This window comes from Myxocyprinus asiaticus, chromosome 25, assembly GCF_019703515.2.
Source record: "Myxocyprinus asiaticus isolate MX2 ecotype Aquarium Trade chromosome 25, UBuf_Myxa_2, whole genome shotgun sequence".
NCBI lineage: Eukaryota > Metazoa > Chordata > Actinopteri > Cypriniformes > Catostomidae > Myxocyprinus > Myxocyprinus asiaticus.
Window position 1 is genome coordinate 18,923,460 of NC_059368.1, and position 18,227 is coordinate 18,941,686.

General features: G+C 38.7%; 1 protein-coding gene across 6 annotated transcripts; it reads left to right on the forward strand.

Annotated features, from left to right (window-relative positions):
* The first annotated feature begins 4,140 nt into the window (after positions 1 to 4,140).
* LOC127416272 (protein max) lies at positions 4,141 to 18,207 on the forward strand. 6 transcript variants are annotated; one of them, XM_051655520.1, is made up of 5 exons: positions 4,141 to 4,318; positions 4,647 to 4,673; positions 14,405 to 14,512; positions 16,220 to 16,355; positions 16,829 to 18,207. In XM_051655520.1, the coding sequence occupies exons 1-5, from the start codon at positions 4,283 to 4,285 to the stop codon at positions 17,014 to 17,016; spliced, it is 495 nt and encodes a 164-aa protein (XP_051511480.1). In that variant the 5' UTR covers positions 4,141 to 4,282; the 3' UTR covers positions 17,017 to 18,207. The 6 variants fall into 6 exon arrangements, with proteins under 6 accessions (XP_051511480.1, XP_051511481.1, XP_051511479.1 ...); XM_051655521.1 differs by having other exon boundaries at positions 16,232 to 16,355; XM_051655519.1 differs by having other exon boundaries at positions 4,144 to 4,318; positions 16,217 to 16,355.
* The last annotated feature ends 20 nt before the right edge of the window (positions 18,208 to 18,227 follow it).

Genomic DNA, 18,227 nt, shown 5'->3' on the forward strand with positions numbered 1-18,227 from the left:
AGTACAGCTCCTATACCTACAGGGCTCGCATCTGCAATGACCTTGGTAGGCATTTTCTTGTCAAAGTAGGCGGGGGTTCCAGCTTCAGCTAGCTTTCATTTCAAGGCTTGGAATGTCTTTATTCCAGGCCAAATGTAAACTGAGTGTCTTTCTTTGTCAATTTCCTCAGTGGTTCTGTGACTGATGCAAATTGTGAGATAAACAAACTGCTATATCCCACAAGACTCAAGAAACTTTGCATTTCTGACACGTTCTCTTGTTCTCTAGCCTTCCACAGCTCTCAGCTGTTGGGCCAATCCCCTTTTCTGAAAGAAGCATTCCCATGAATCCCATGAACCCCATGCTTGTTCATATTGTACTGACATTTTTCCCCATTGAGTGTCAATCCACAGTCTACCAGCCTCTGCAGGACTGCATGTAGTCTCTGGTCATTAGTCTCTTGGTTTGGAGCATGCACAATAATATTGTAAGAAATATTCTCCATGCCCTCATTGCCTGTGAGTGCTGATGCAACTTCAGGTTGGTATTGCTTGCTGGCCGACGACACCCCAAAAATCAGTCTCTTGTATCCGTATGTGCCATTGTGTACAGCGAATGTTGTGATGCCTCTGGACTCTGGCGTAAGCTCAAGCTGATGGTAACCCCATTTAAGATCGAGCTTACTAAATATGGTGGACCTATTCATGCATTGCAGCAGCTCTACTGTTGGAATTGGATATCAGCTTTGTGTTATTGCTCTATTTCCCTGCCTCATATCCAGGCACAGCCTAATGCCGTTATTGGGCTTAGGTACGACTACCACTGGATTTACCCATGGTGTAGCAACGGTGACTGGTTCAATGATATCTAGCTTTAGAAGCCGCTGGATCTTATTTTCAACTGCTTCTCTCAGGTGAAATGGAATTTGGCTTAGTGGTTGAGCTACGGGTGTCACCTTCTTATCAATGTGTAGGCTGACCTGCTTAGTGTTTAGCTTGCCCACCCCTTTAAATAGAGCTGGATACTGTTCCTGAATCTGACTTGCTACATCCCTAACAGCGGCTACATTGACCCCAGCTCTCAATACACCCAGCTTGGTGGCTTGATCTTTCCCCAGTAGAGGCTCTCCCTTTCCATTAATGATAGTAAATTCAGCCTGGGCGTGCTGTCTTCCAAATTTTACCACACACGTGAATGCTCCCTTTACAGGCAGGGGTTCTTTGGATGCATACGTGTACAGCTTTCTATCAGTCTTAGCATGCAATTCTTTTGCTTTTCTGCATCTCTCATTACTTCATCAATGATGTTGCTTGTAGCCCTGGAAACAATTAACATCTTTGAATCGACTCCCCCGACTGAAAATACAAATCTGTTCGGATCATAGTCTTTCACCTTGAATGCATAGTGACTGTTGTTGGATCTCTCCATTTCTCCACTAACATATTTAGCTGTCTGTTTAGTCACACTTTTGGTCTTGCACATTTTAGTAAAGTGGTTGGTGGCCTTGCATTTTCTGTATTCTTGACCCCATGCGGAACAGGTTGGATCTTTGGCAAAATGATCGATTTGCCCACATCTATAGCACTCTCTCTCTCTTTTTCTCCCCCTTGTTTTGGCATTTTTTTTTTTTCATACTTTCCCCCTTTTCTCACAACGCGATGTACAGTCTCCGCTTCATTCTCAGGCTCACCAACATGCATGGCAGACATTTGCAACTCCACACGCTCACACTGCATGGCTATTTCGAGCGTGCGTTAGTGTTAGTTCTGTGCCTTCTTCTAACAGTTTTCTCCGAATGTAATCCGAACTGCACTTACTCAGAAGGCATCATGTAACTGATAGTTTTTGTCAGCTCCGAAATTACAGTCTTTAGCAGCCTGCCTAAGCAGTGTAACAAACTGTTGTATAGTCTCACCTTGTTTTTGTGCAATCAGATAGAAGGTCTCACAAATAAGGTGTTTACTCTGACCCACGACCAGCACCCTTCCCCCATACCTTCTCAGGGGGGCTCTGCTTGACTGCAGGATTAATCTCTCTTATTCTGTTTGCTTGTGGTTCACATGCACAATACATCAATTAAATGCAAAAAAAGAATATCTGTAATGACTTCTCAATACTAGTTTGTCTTCATTTGCTTGAACTACATATGCATTGAATGGCATCACATAGTGTCATCACATTAGAATAAAGCTTGCAAATACTTAAATAGTAAGTAGACAGATTGTCTGAGCTCATAGTTGCGAGCTGCCACATAGACAAAGCTGCTTTTTAGGGCGGTCACCTTTCGTCTCAGCTTCAGACTCCTGTAACTGAGCTCCTTCTCCACAACAAGTACCAGCACTCAGAAACAGACAGATTACAGGGGTAAAACTGATTATTACTCATATGGAGCAGAACATCATGAAACGGGCTAAAAAAAGGGATCGACCATCAGGACTGCAATGCATAACATCAGTACTGACACACCATGTTCTATTATGCATTTATGTACATTCTTTGACTAGAGTGAAGAAAATATGGATTCACAAAACACAATGGCAAATCCAAATAAATGTTGTTATATCCAGAAAGTGAGGCAAAAGGAAATAATTCTAATCCCTGAGTGAGAAAGGGTCAGAGTGACAGCATTTTTGTATTTGCATGAGTTCCCCTATTTGGTACGCTGACCTTGTATGGGAGCGAAAACAGCCATGTGCTTGTTTTCACCCTTTTACTGATCCAGCATCTCATATAATCCAATGTTTAAGCTCCTTATCAGTAGCACTATTTTAAAGAGAGCGGGGGAAAAAACACTATCTCCATGGCTTTCAGGGAGACTGACAGCTGATCTTTATTGACTGTTGATTTATAGCCTTTACAAAACAATCAATTTTAAATCATATCTCTAAATATACATATAAATGTACTTTGGTTTTATAAAACACCAGAACATGTTACTGCTATCATGGTCTGCTATATGCTTTATCTAGATGCATGGGATAAGAGTGCAATATGTTTCAGCATATAGTTAAAGATTTATTTTTTTATTTTTATTTTTTTGGTCTGTTTTTTTTACTTTTTGTTTTTGGTCTTTGATCTGTAACAATCAGTGTTGGGTAAGGTACACTAAAAATGACTAATTACTTCTCTAAAATTTAACTTGGATTACTGATTACTTCATGGAAAAGCTATCACATTACTAATTAATTAATAATTGATTAAAATTAAATGAAATTACATTTAATAAGAAATGCATTACACTACTTTTTGACTTTAAAAAAGCAACTATATTACAGTAACTAAAGACTTTGTAATCAGATTACACCCAACACTGACACTGATAGCTATGCATGTTCATAGTATGCACTCCCGTTCAGACCAAACAGAAAGCAGAATTTAACAGAAAGCAAGTGTCTTGAGACGTTCAAAAAGCTGAAGTTCTTTTTAACTTGGCATAGCATCCGTGTAGTGCCGAATTTTGACTCCCTAGTACCCTAATGTTTAGCAGTAGGTGAAGGGATTGGCTTTAGGGGTAAGGACTAATGAGGTTAGGGGTTTTGGTGGGTGTAGGAGTGGGGTTTAGAGATGAGGGCCAATCAGGTAGCGGGGAGTCAGAATCTGGCAGCGCTACTGCGTGAGATCCCGAAAAAACAGTGAGACGCTGCACAATGGTCAAAGTCATCAGTCCAGCTCGAGTTTATGCAGAAAAACAATTGAGAAACATCACAGACGGATGCAATACATGATCATAACATATATTTTTATTTAATTTACCAGAGCATGAAAGAAATTTTTAGGCAGTTTTATTGTGCATTATTTCAATATAAAAATAACTTGTATCTATACTATATCTGTATGATATACAGATTTATATAATCTTTAAATCCCATACCAGGACTTCTGTTTCACAGACAGCATTGAGCCCTTCCCACGTGTCTTTATGGTAGCGCCTCTCAACGCTAACATAAAATGAACTACAATTACCATGACAAACCCCAATCAAAGGGGCTTTCGCTTGACGCAAGTGGAGAGGCCACCTTGAGATGCCGATTGGGTGTTGTAGTTCTACATAATATATTTAACGTTACAAATACAGACCTAACATTTCTAGAAAAACCTCAAGTCCCAGAATGCAACGCGCAGTCATCGCAGGCGTGACACGCCGTGGTAAATGTCCGTGTGTAGGCGAGTCACGTGTGGAGTGTCCGTTGATCTCGTTTCGTTTAAGCAGTGAATCTATCCTGTTTGTTCAGTTGATTTGGGCCCCGTTTCATGTTGTTTTCAAAACAACATTTCGTGTAGATTTATCTATCTTCGCCGAAGAATGAGCGACAACGATGATATCGAGGTCGATAGCGATGTGAGTTATTTTTGTTTTTTACTCTGTGTGTTTGTTCGGTTAGCTTGGGAGCAGAGAATGAAACCTTGTATTTTCGATACTTGAGCCTCAATACGAGGCTAGCCTGCTAGCTAGTTAGCCAACTCAGCGTTTGTAATCAAAATTTTCCAGCCAGATAAATGAGAATATCCAGTCAGATGAGCAGTTGCACGTGGGAGTTCACTCCATAGCTGTACATTTGTTGCAATACTATTTACTAAAACAGTACATTGCATCCAATAACAGCCAGTGAACTATCACTCTTACAGCTGTAGCTACAATTGTACTTTTCTGTTCTGTTTTCTTACAGGAAGAATCACCGAGATTTCACTCTGTGGTGCGTAAAAAGCGGAGCAATTAATCCAGTTTAGCCTATAATGCCGAAAATATCTGCTCTTTTTGAGATTAGCTACAATTTATTTCCGGGTAGGTACTGAACGGCCGTATTTAATTTGCATCGGTGGACGGCAAAACAAGAGATAATCAAGAGTAAATGGGGGTATATATATATATATATATGGTGGTTTGATCAACATGAGCAGAGACGCACACACACAGCTTGTTTTTGGTCGGCTCAGGGAGCTCAGTGCTCGACAGCAGGTCACTTGCTGCAGAGAGGGAGGGACGTGAGCAAGAGGAGCTTTACATCCCGACGCGACAAACTACGATGCTCCCATTATAATCAGCGACGCTATTAAATCGAATTTTATATATGGGAGCGTTCTAGTTATCGCGTCGCGAGCGGTGTACGTGCCGTGGGATATTAGTGCAGCGATGTCAGTAATATGACTGAAGCGATATCCCTTGAAATAAATGCCCTTCACCCCAGTTAGATCTTGTTTTTATGTTTGACTGTTAGACTGTGCATGAATAAATAAGCATCATTAAATGATAATCTTGGCCCTATGGAACAAGTCCACGATTACCCCAATTTTACGTATTTTTACCATATACCATTATCCCTCTCTCATTTTAGTAATTTATTAACCCCCATAAAATCTGCCAGGTCTATAATTAAAAAAAAATAAAAAAAATAAAAAAAAGAACTTATTTGAGAGAACGGACTGGATATGCATTATACAAAATATGAAGTTATTTGTAAGATTTCCAATCAGTAAATGTTTAGGGCTTTCTGTCATGTTTTCACTCTTTCCATTACCAATACATTTAATATTAGGCTTTTTTTTTTTTTTTTTTTTTTTTTTTTTTTTTTAAGGATAATGCTGTTGTTTTTGTCATTATTACAAGCCAGATGCCTGTACAAGAGCGTGACATTGCTGCCTAGCATGCTATCTTAGAAAACACACACACACAGTGGAAGTCAGAAGTTTACATACACTTAAGTTGAAGTCATTAAAACTCATTTTTAACCACTCCACAGATTTAATATTAGCAAAATATAGTTTTGGCAAGTCGTTTAGGACATCTACTTTGTGCGTGATTCTAGTAATTTTTCCAACAATTGTTTACAGACAGATTTTCACTTTTAATTGACTATATCACAATTAAGTTGAGTTTGTCATATGTACAAGAAAAAGTGTTACACAGTACAATGAAATTCTTACTCTGTGAATCCTACCAGCAACCTCAGATATACTTTAAACAGGACATGAGAAAAAAAAAATCTAAAGAAATCAGCCAAGACCTCAGAAAAAAAATTGTGGACCTCCACAATTCTGGTTCATCCTTAGGAGCAATTTCCAAACACCTGAAGGTACCACGTTCATCTGTACAAACAATCGTATGCAAGTATAAACACCATGGGACCACGCAGCCATCATACCACTCAGGAAGGAGACGCATTCTGTCTCCTAGAGATGAATGTAGTTTGGTGCGAAAAGTGCAAATCAATCCCAGAACAACAGCAAAGTACCTTGTGAAGATGCTGGAGGAAACAGATAGACAAGTATCTATATCCACAGTAAAACGAGTCCTATAACGATATAACCTGAAAGGCTGCTCAGCAAGGAAGAAACCACTGCTCCAAAACCGCTATAAAAAAGCCAGACTACAGTTTGCAAGTGCAGATGGGTACAAAGATCTTAGTTTTTTTGGAGAAATTTCCTCTGGTATGATAAAACAAAATTTGAACTTTCTGGCCATAATGACCATCGTTATGTTTGGAGGAAAAAGGGTGAGGTTTGCAAGCCGAAGAACACCATCCCAACCGTGAAGCATGGGAGTGGCAGCATCATGTTGTGGGGGTGCTTTGCTGCAGGTGGGACTGGTGCACTTCACAAAATAGATGGCATCATGAGGAAGGAAAATTATGTGGATATATTGAAGCAGCATCTCAAGACATCAGCCATGAAGTTAAAGCTCGGTCGCAAATGGGTCTTCCATATGGACAATGACCCCAAGCATACCTCCAAAGTTGTGGCAAGATGGTTTAAGGACAACAAAGTCATGGTATTGAAGTGGCCATCACAATGCCCTGACCTCAGTCTGATGGAAAATTTGCAGGCAGAACTGAAAACGCGTGTGCGAGCAAGGAGACAAACCTGACTCAATTAAACCAGTTCTGTCTGGAGGAATGGGCCAAAATTCCATCAACTTATTGTGAAGCTTGTGGAAGGCTAGCCAAAATGTTTGACCCAAGTTAAACAATTTAAAGGAAATGCTACCAAATACTAACAAATTGTATGTAAACTTCTGACCCACTGGGAATGTGATGAACGATATAAAAGCTGAAATAAATCACTCTCTCTACCATTATTCTGACATTTCACATTCTTAAAATAAAGTAGTGATCCTAACTGACCTAAGACAGGGAATGTTTTCTACGATTAAATGTCAGGAATTGTGAAAAACTGAGTTTAAATGTATTTGGCTAAAGTGTATGTAAACTTCTGACTTCAACTGTATGTATATGTGTGTGTGTGTGTGTATGTATATATATATATATATATATAATATAGGGGTGTGTGTGTTTGCACACACTGGTGACCAAAAGTTTGGAATAATGTACAGATTTTTCTCTTATGGAAAGAAATTGGTACTTTTTATTCACCAAAGTGGCATTCAGCTGATCACAATGTACAGTCAGGACATTAATAACGTGAAAAATTACTATTACAATTTGAAAATAAATGTTCAGAACTTCTTAAACTACTTCAGAGAGTTCTCATCAAAAAATCCTCCATGTGCAGCAATGACAGCTTTGCAGATCCTTGGCATTCTAGCTGTCAGTTTGTCCAGATACTCGGGTGACATTTCACCCCACGCTTCCTGTAACACTTGCCATAGATGTGGCTGTCTTGTCAGGCACTTCTCATGCACCTTACAGTCTAGCTGATCCCACAAATTCAATGGGTTTAAGATCCATAACACTCTTTTCCAATTATCTGTTGTCCAATGTCTGTGTTTCTTTGCCCACTCTAACCATTTCTTTTTGTTTTTCTGTTTCAAAAGTGGCTTTTTCTTTGCAATTCTTCCCATAAGGTCTGCACCCCTGAGTCTTCTCTTTACTGTTGTACATGAAACAGGTGTTGAGCGGGTAGAATTCAATGAAGCTGTCAGCTGAGGACATGTGAGGCGTCTATTTCTCAAACTAGAGACTCTGATGTACTTATCCTCTTGTTTAGTTGTACATCTGGGCCTACCACATCTCTTTCTGTCCTTGTTAGAGCTGTTGTCCTTTGTATTTGAAGACTGTTGTGTACACCTTTGCATGAAATCTTCAGTTTTTTTGGCAATTTCAAGCATTGTGTAGCCTTCATTCCGCAAAACAATGATTGACTGATGAGTTTCTAGAGAAAGCTGTTTCTTTTTTGCCATTTTTGACCTAATATTGTCCTTAGGACATACCAGTCTATTGCATAATGTGGTAACTCAAAAACAAAGACAATGTTAAGCTTCATTTAATGAACCAAACAACTTCCAGCTGTGTTTGATATAATGGCAAGTGATTTTCTTGTACCAAATTAGCAATTTAGCATGATTACTCAAGGATAAGGTGTTGGAGTGATGGCTGCTGGAAATGGGGCCTGTCTAGATTTGATCAAAAATTACTTTTTTCAAAAAGTGATGGTGCTGTTTTTTACACCAGTAATGTCCTGACTATACTTTGATCAGTTGAATGCCACTTTGGTGAATAAAAGTACCAATTTCCTTCCGAAACAGCAAAATCTGTACATTATTCCAAACTTTTGGCCACGTGTGTGTGTGTGTGTGTGTGTGATATATATATATATATATATATATATAAGTTGTGCTCAAAAGTTTGCATACCCTGGCAGAAATTGTGAAATTTTGGCATTGATTTTGAAAATATGACTGATCATGCAAAAAAAAACTGTCTTTTATTTAAGGGTAGTGATCATATGAAGCCATTTATTATCACATAGTTGTTTGGCTCCTTTTTAAATCATAATGATAACAGAAATCACCCAAATTGCCCTGATCAAAAGTTTACATACCCTTGAATGTTTGGCCTTGTTACAGACACACAAAGTGACACACACAGGTTTAAATGGCAATTAAAGGTTAATTTCCCACACCTGTGGCTTTTTAAATTGCAATTAGTGTCTGTGTATAAATAGTGTGTATAAATAGTCAATGAGTTTGTTAGCTCTCACGTGGATGCACTGAGCAGGCTAGATACTGAGCCATGGGGAGCAAAAAAGAACTGTCGAAAGACCTGTGTAACAAGGTAATGGAACTTTATAAAGATGGAAAAGGATATAAAAAGATATCCAAAGCCTTGAAAATGCCAGTCAGTACTGTTCAATCATTTATTAAGAAGTGGAAAATTCAAGGATCTCTTGATACCAAGCCAAGGTCAGGTAGACCAAGAAAGATTTCAGCCACAACTGCCAGAAGAATTGTTTGGGATACAAAGAAAAAACCCACAGGTAACCTCAGGAGAAATACAGGCTGCTCTGGAAAAAGACGGTGTGGATGTTTCAAGGAGCACAATATGACGATACTTGAACAAAAATGAGCTGCATGGTCGAGTTGCCAGAAAGAAGCCTTTACTGCGCCAATGCCACAAAAAAGCCAGGTTACAATATGCCCGACAACACCTTGACGCCTCACAGCTTCTGGCACACTGTAATCTGGAGTGACGAGACCAAAATAGAGCTTTATGGTCACAACCATGTTTGGAGAGGGGTCAAAAAGGCCTATAGTGAAAAGAATACCATCCCCACTGTGAAGCATAGTGGCTCACTGATGTTTTGGGGGTGTGTGAGCTCTAAAGGCACGGGGAATCTTGTGAAAATTGATGGCAAGATTGAATGCAGCATGTTATCAGAAAATACTGGAAGACAATTTGCATTCTTCTGCACGAAATCTGCGCATGGGATGCTCTTGGAATTTCCAGCATGACAATGACCCTAAGCACAAGGCCAAGTTGACCCTCCAGTGGTTAAAGCAGAAGAAGGTGAAGGTTCTGGAGTGGCCATCACTGTCTCCTGACCTTAATATCATCGAGCCACTCTGGGGAGATCTCAAACGTGCGGTTCATGCAAGACGACCAAAGACTTTGAATGACCTGGAGGCATTTTGCCAAGACGAACGGGCAGCTATAACACCTGCAAGAATTTGGGGCCTCATAGACAACTATTACAAAAGACTGCACACTGTCATTGATGCTAAAGGGGGCAATACACAGTATTATGAACTAAGGGTATGCAGACTTTTGAACAGGGGTCATTTCATTTTTTTATTTGTTGCCATGTTTTGTTTTATGATTGTGCCATTCTGTTATAACCTACAGTTGAATATGAATCCCATAAGAAATAAAAGAAATGTGTTTTGCATGCTCATATTTTCTTTAAAAATGGTACATGTATTAGCAATTCTCCAAGGGTATGCAAACTTTTGAGCACAACTGTGTGTAATATATATACATACACAGAATTTCACATATGTAGTGTAGCAATGCAGTGGTGCATAGACTACTCATTTAATTTAAGAACAAATTTAAAATCCTAATTGCTTAGTTAAAACTATGGGGCAAGTTAGCTAGAAATTGGCTTGCCTGAAATTTTTAACCAATATTTACAAAAGACACTTTTTGTTTTTTTGATTTAATTTCAGTAATCGCTGGGATCAGATCATTAACACCCGTTGCTGAATAGGACATTCCAGACTCTCACATACGTTTTTAATATCGGATGAAGAATCCACTATTATGTTCTGCATGTATCTTTTTTATTGGATTGTGCTTTTTCTTTTTTTCTTTTTTTTTTTAGGAAATTATTTTACTCCAAACACTTCTAGAGATTTTTAACAGAATTTTGAAGAGTTCTTATCAAAAACAAATTTTAAAAACATATAGGTTTTTAATCACTCTAACTTTTAATGCAGTTTAACTTGATTTAACCATGAAAATAGCCTTGGAAGCTGGCACAGCTTAAAATCCCTAACCATCCATCCATAACCGATATTTACACTTTTCCACATACGGTACATTAATATTGTTTTTTACAGATAATGTTGGAAACAAAAGACCTTACATTTTTAAATATTAAGTGATGGGCTTTGAACAAATGTATATTGCAAGTAGCCAAATTAACTCTTTGTAAAAAGTAGTTCACCAGGGGATATTGCTAAATGATTAAGTTGTTGATGTGCCTAAAAAAAAACGAAAAAACTTAAAAATCAAATTTAAAAATCGGTTATGCTTATCAGTTATCGGACACTTAAACACAAAATAATCAGTCTAGTATCGGTCATTAAAAACCAATATCGGTCAATCTCTAGCCAAGTTAGTAACATTCTGTGTCTCACAATAGTTGGGCAGAGCATAAAGTTTAGTTATAAAATTTATCAAAATGTAAATCATAAGCTATGTGATTTGTATTCTGTCAGTTTCAAAAACAAACAAGGCCATCATCTTGGGTCACTTAAAAGAATAGTTCACTCAAAAATGAAAATTATCTCATTATTAACTCACTCGCATGTCATCCCAGATGTGTATGACTTTCTTCTGCTGAACATAAAGATTTTTAGAAGAATATATCAGCTCTGTAGGTCCATACAATGCAAGTAAATGGTGACCGCAACTTTAAAGCTCCAAAAAGCACAAAGACAGCATAAAGTAATCCATAAGTCTTCAGTGGTTAAATCCATGTCTTCAGAAGCAATATAAGCATGGATGAGAATGTTTAATATTCAAGTCCTTTTACAAACTAGTAATTTATGGGTGAACTATTCCTTTAAAGACCCTGTGATTTCACCTAATGAGCACAGTTTCTTGTGTTGATGTAGTGACAATCCACAGTTTTCCTGACCAACCACTACGTGGCACTATGATGATTCTGATTGCCGCAGGACTATTTTCTGGTTCCGGTCTTCATAAGAAACAATCTAAAAACTATCGAAATGAGCCATCCAGATGGAGAACAACAACCATTATAGTGTTTGTTGAAAATTTTAAGGATTTAATATGCTGAACAACACATTGGCTGCTAAAAACAAATGCATATTCGAGTGGAAACACTGGAGATGGAAAACAAAAACAGGCTTCTGTTATGAATTGTAGAACATTTTCACATTCAGGGTGTGTTCCACTTTTTATGTGAAGCTAGGCTTAAGTTATGTCACTGCCATGATCCATGATTTGCAACTTGCTAGTTGCAGGTGGTAAGGGATGTTCACATTCTAGAGAGCATTTGAATCATCAATATTTTTGGTCCGTTTTCACGGAAGAGAGAGATACTGTAAATGTTAAATGCATACATGTGCAATTAAGTGAAATTTGTCAACAAATAGGATTACACTAGCATATAGGTGAACTCAAAGCTTTGTTGACTAAAAGCCACAAAACTCAAATTTTTAAGAAGTCTTTAAAATCTCTTGTATTATGTGGGATGGGGTCACAGACTCTAAATAGAATTGTCTCAATGTATCTTTTAAAGGCTTTATGCTCTGTCATAGTCTCGATTCAAAACTTATTTGTACTCATCGCTCTGCAGGGATATCTAAAGTCCTATTTTGCCCTAACCTGTTTGCTCAGCATGCACCCAGGCTGCTCTGTTTCACTAGAAAATGAGCACGTAAACCTCTCTGCAACCCAAATTTAAATACGGGCAAATTTTGTCTTCATTCAGTTTAATTGTACAGTTTAATTACTGTTTCCCAACCTTCTAACCCATAATTGTGTTGTAATGTTTCACTTGTCAGCCTTTGAAAGGTGAATCAGTGGGATTCACAGTGAAGGTTTTTTTTAAATAGCACTCATCACAAAGAAAGTTTCCTAAATTATACTAGCTTTGAGTTCATATTGGCTATACTGGAGACACAAAGTCTGCAATGTCCCCAAAGTCCTGTTTATCTCCCTCTTTTTGTGCTGGGAGGAAATAGTTTTTTTACAGGATGTTGGACTACACTGCTGAAAAATTTCCTCAGCAGTAGTACTTTTAAAGGGATAGTTCATTCAGAAATTAATGTTCTGTCTTTAATTACTTACCCTCCCTCATATTGTTCCAAACTTGTATGATTTTCCTTATGTCGAAGCTGCTCTGTCACAGGTATCCATTCACTTTCATTGTCATACTTTTCCATAAAATGAAAGTGAACAGTGACCTGGGACAGATTAGCTTGGACATTCTGCTAAACATCTACTTTTGTGTTCCACACAAGAAAGCAAGTCGGGTTTGCAATTAAATGAGGGTGAATAAATGGAGACAGAATTTCATTTTTGTGTGAACTGTCCCATTAAGATACATTTTGCAGCCATTTGATATATTCTTTAGCTTTTTACAATATTTTTGCAGTGGTTGCAAGAGACATTGCTTGTGCCTATTGTGTGTGTGTGTATATGCTTCATGCGGTAGAATTGTGGCTACATCATGGAAAATCCACATGCACTACACTGACACAATGAATAGCCCTCAGTATGTTGCAATTGGCTAATTCTTACACCTCGCATGCATGTAATACAATCCTGACAGTGGCAGCGAACAGTGTAACCTTTTAGACATCAGACAGTCGGTCTGAATCTGCCAGTAATACAATGGCCACACCCCACCGTTTCTGGTGGCGCATAGACACTGGAATGTCTTTGTGTTGCCCAGTGGCTATTGAGTATTTGGATAACTGCTTTCGTTTTGTCTTTTTCCATGAAATGCAAAAGAGGCACTCATTAATGTGTCACTGGATTTGAAACAGGTTTTACAGCTGTGCCTTTATGTAATAACAGCGTCTTGGCAAAGCTTTCTGACATTGGACTCCAGTGGTCATGTTGTTTTCTTAGTCCCAGGATAAAATGAGGCCTAATGTTGGAGCTGAGTAGGCTTTTGAAAGGATACTGCTATTGCAACTCTTCTTGTTATGCTCAGTAAAAACAGGTGATTTTATTCTCATCAGAATTTTTTTTTAATTTAGTGAATATGAAAATTCCAATAAAGAAGTCCAGTGCATCCACCCCTGGGGTCTCGTTTGAATCTAGGGCGTGCTGAGTGACTCCAGCCAGGTCTCCTAAGCAACCAAATTGACCTGGTTGCTAGGGAGAGTAGAGTCACTTGGAGTAACCTCCTTGTGGTCACTATAATGTGTGGTTCTTGCTCTCGGTCGGGCGCATGGTGAGTTGAATAGCGTGAAGCCTCCACACACGCTCAACAAGCCACGTGATAAGATGCGCGGATTGACGGTCTCAGACGCGGAGGCAACTGAGATTCGTCCTCTGCCACCCGGATTGAGGCGAGTCACTATGCCACCACGAGGATTTAGAACACATTGGGAATTGGGCATTCCATATTGGGAAAAAAAAAAAAAAAGGTCCAGTGCATCAGCTCAAGGATGTTCTGACAGATCTTTAATTTGTAATTCTCAGAGTCAATACAACCCATTCAAAAGAATAAGCCACATATCAGCAAACATTATGCATCTTTTTTTAGCAGTTGTTACTCTTCCAAGGTCCTAGCTCTCTTATCTTTACATCATTGTGTTAAATTAGTGTTCATTTTATACTTAAATTAAGAGTACATCCACAATGGTAACTCAGTTTTTTGGTGGTGTTAATGGTAAATAACTACATGGAAAATGGTTTACTAGTCATTATTACCCAATGCTACCATCACAAATGAAGAGGCTGAAGCCCCTGTGATTTTCTCATTGCAGGCAGACAAACGGGCACACCACAATGCGCTGGAGCGCAAACGAAGGGACCACATCAAAGACAGCTTTCACAGCCTCCGGGATTCCGTTCCCGCCTTGCAAGGGGAAAAGGTTGGTTAATGTCACTGTAAAAACCACACAGAACACAAACTGGGGATGTTTGTTATATACTTTTAATGAAATGTATACTGTGATGTGTTATAGAAGTTTTACACTGAAGCTACATGTCAAATATGTGGCAAAAATGAAAATTCAGTCATTAATTATTGAATGACAAAATCTGATTAAAATAAAAAGTCTTTATGGGGTATATTTTTCTTAGCGAAGGGTCAGTTGGTAATATTCTCAGTCTAGTTAATCATTTTGAGATTCAGTTTAAGTGTATGACAAAAGGATGACACTGTAAATATTTTGTTTATTTGTTTAAAAAAAAGTGCCCTTTTTTTATTTATTTATTATCCCCTTTTCTCCCCAATTTTGAAATGCCCAATTCCCACTACTAACTAGGTCCTCGTGGTGGCGTGGTTACTCACTTCAATCCGGATGACAAGTTTCAGTTGCCTCCGCTTCTGAGACCGTCAGTCCACGCATCTCATCACGTGGCTTGCTGTGCATGACACCACAGAGAATCTGCATGTGGAGGCTCATGCTACTCTCTGCGATCCATGCACAACTTATCACGCATCCCATTGAGAGCAAGAACCACTCAGTCGTGACCACGAGGAGGTTAACCCATGTGACTCTACCCTCCCTAGCAACCGGGCCAATTTGGTTGCTTAGGAGACCTGGCTGGAGTCAGTCAGCACACCCTGGATTCGAACTCGCGACTCCAGGGGTGAAAAAAGTGCCCTTTTAAAGGCATAAATTGCCCCTGAAAATCAAAACCAGAGGGCAAATATTGTCCCTTAATGGCAAAGTTAATTTCTGACCCTGCCATGATGTTTAAAGTGTCAAGGTGAGAATGGAAAGTGGTGAGAAATTTGAAGAGAGCAGAGTAGATGCAATGTGGTCCAGGCTGATTGATGTGATCCAAATACAGCCGTGGTGTCTGAAAGTCATTACAGGGAAAATGTGGTTTCTTCTCTCTCTTCTCGTCTTCTGTCATATCTAAAGGGTGAGGGTTCAAGAGTGTGGTAGAAATAATTTTGGGAACTTTTTTTAATAGAAGTAGATTGTGCCCCTGATTCCAGAATGCATTCAGATTAGCTCTGTATGCAGAAGTTTAGGGTTTCTGTAATAGTAGTTATTACTATATAAATATTTGGCCCTCAATTCACGTTATAGCCATGCTTAAAGGTGCGCTCAGTCATTTTTACACATGCAGTCTGGGACTTACACTGACACCTAGTGGCGTGGATGCAGCGTTTTTCAAACGCAATAGTCTTCAGTTACCGATGCCATTGCAGAAATGTACTGTTCACAGTCAGCCATTATTATTAATTTAATCCATGAGTGAAAGTGTGCAATAAAAGTGCGGCTACTGAGATTAAAGTCGAATTTGGCTGGTCATGTGATTACAGCATAGCAGCCTCCATGAGTCTTCATCTCATATGAGTGGTAATGATTTTATACATGTTTCAAAATTAAATTAATGTCTTAAAGAGTATATCTTTTTAATGAGGAAAACATTACTGAGTGCACCTTTAAGATAAAACAAGCAAAGCAAAAACCCAAGGTGGTCAATATCAGAGTATTTCATAATTTTTCTGTTGTTTTGGGGGGGGGGGGGGATTAATGTCATAAATATAAAAATGTTGCAATGTAAGAACAGCATTTCCTTGCGTCAAATTCTAGTTTTTCATTTGTTGCTGACAGCAGTCTATCAAACAGGCATCCCGAGCTCAGATTCTAGACAAAGCCACAGAGTACATCCAGTACATGCGACGGAAAAACCACACACACCAGCAGGACATCGATGACCTGAAGAGGCAGAATGCTCTGCTGGAGCAACAAGGTGGGTAATTCATTCCAGTCCATCAAGGATTGACTGTATTTTTTGGTTTTGTTGGACATTTTTCATCTGCGTAAATTGATTATAATTGATTTTCTAAGTAATAGGTTTTTGTGCTGAAATCTTGACTTTTTGGCTGTTGTAGTTCCCCTGTGCCTCATACAACATATGATAAAATACCAAGTAGTCTTTGGTAATCCATGCTTGAAGGAAGGATAAAAAAAAAGAAACTTTTGCCACACCTGCCAAATGCGAGTAAATTGAGTAAATAATTTTTTTATCCTTGTTCAGATTATTCTTACAATTCTAATTAACCCATGAATTATGTTGCAGTTCCTTTTGAAGTTACTGGCCATCTGGTTACCTCAATATTTTTTTTTATTTTTTTTTTATTTACTCATTTGGTGCATGAATTTGTATATTGTGGTTTTAGACTGATAGTGGAGAATGTTTCTTTTTCTCTTTTTAACTTCCAGTACGGGCACTGGAGAAAGTCAAGGGGACCACACAACTTCAGGCTAACTACTCTTCTTCAGACAGCAGCCTGTACACTAACCCCAAGGGCAGCGCTGTATCAGCATTCGACGGTGGTTCTGACTCAAGCTCGGAGTCTGAGCCGGAGGAACAGCGTTCCCGAAAGAAGCACCGTGGGGAGGACAGCTAAAAAGCAGATCCTCTACCTGCTCCACAAAGTTCTCCTCTGAGGGGAGGGAGAGTCACAGCAGTGGCCTGTTTAGTGCTTCTTTTTTTCCCCGTACCTCAAACTCCCCAAACCCCTTGATCGATCTCCTCCAGTGAATGACCAGAGAACACTCGATTCCACGTGTACAGAAACCTCCTCACAGGCTAAAAGAGCAAAGGACACCCATTAGGGGAAGAAGACTCGTGATCGAAAACATGGCTTGTTTTTTCTCTCCTCCCTCTCCAACTCGGTTCGTCCATCTTGTGTCCTGGTACACGCAACAACAAACAATGATTTAAACCCAAAATGAGGCAGCTTTGCAACTTAAGGACTTGATGCTTTTTTTCTTTTGTACCCTTCTCTGCAATCCCTCCAGGAGGAATCCAAAAAGGGTGAATAAGGCGTACAGCTCCTAGCACTGCTATACTTTTTTTTTTTTTTTTATATATCTTAAAGCCTGCTTAGAACTTACCCTTAGCTGAATTGTCCTGAGTAGTTTGCCTTTCTAAATATTTGTAACTTTTCCATAGAGGAATGTAAAATTATTTTAAAGCATCTATCAGTGTACCCGTTAGACCTATGGGATGAGTGACTGCTATTGATCGATCCCTTATTTAAAAAAATAAAAAAAATAAAAAATAAAAAAATAATCAAACATGCTTTATGGGAAGGCTGCTGAGCTTGTGTTGTATTTGTTGTTTTAGCCTGATGTAAAGTTAACAGGTTGAAAAAAAAAAAAAAATTTTTTTTTTTTTTAAATGGGGGTGAAAAAGTGATTAAAGCATTTTATTTTGCATCTGTCACCCGAGCCTCCCAAAAATGTATTTTATGTATATCACTCCATATTGGGAATATGAAAGTTCCAATTGTCGTTTTCCCCACAAAGCTAGTCAATATTGGAGTAGATTCATGTTGTGACTTTTAAAGTAAATGTTCATTGGAAATTTGACCGCAGCACGTCACAAAGTTGCATTTTGAGTGTCTGGGGTGTGTGTGTGTGTATCTTTTACCCTTATTTTCAACTTAGGACATTAGTAAAACTGAATAGGTCTTTCTTTGTCTGATTCCATTCCATGTAAATTACAGGTATGTTGTACATACTGCCAACAGTTGTCTTGCAAGTTGAGGCCTACCTTTACAATGAGAATATAAATAAAACTATTTTATCCTTTATATATGCTGTGTGATTCCTT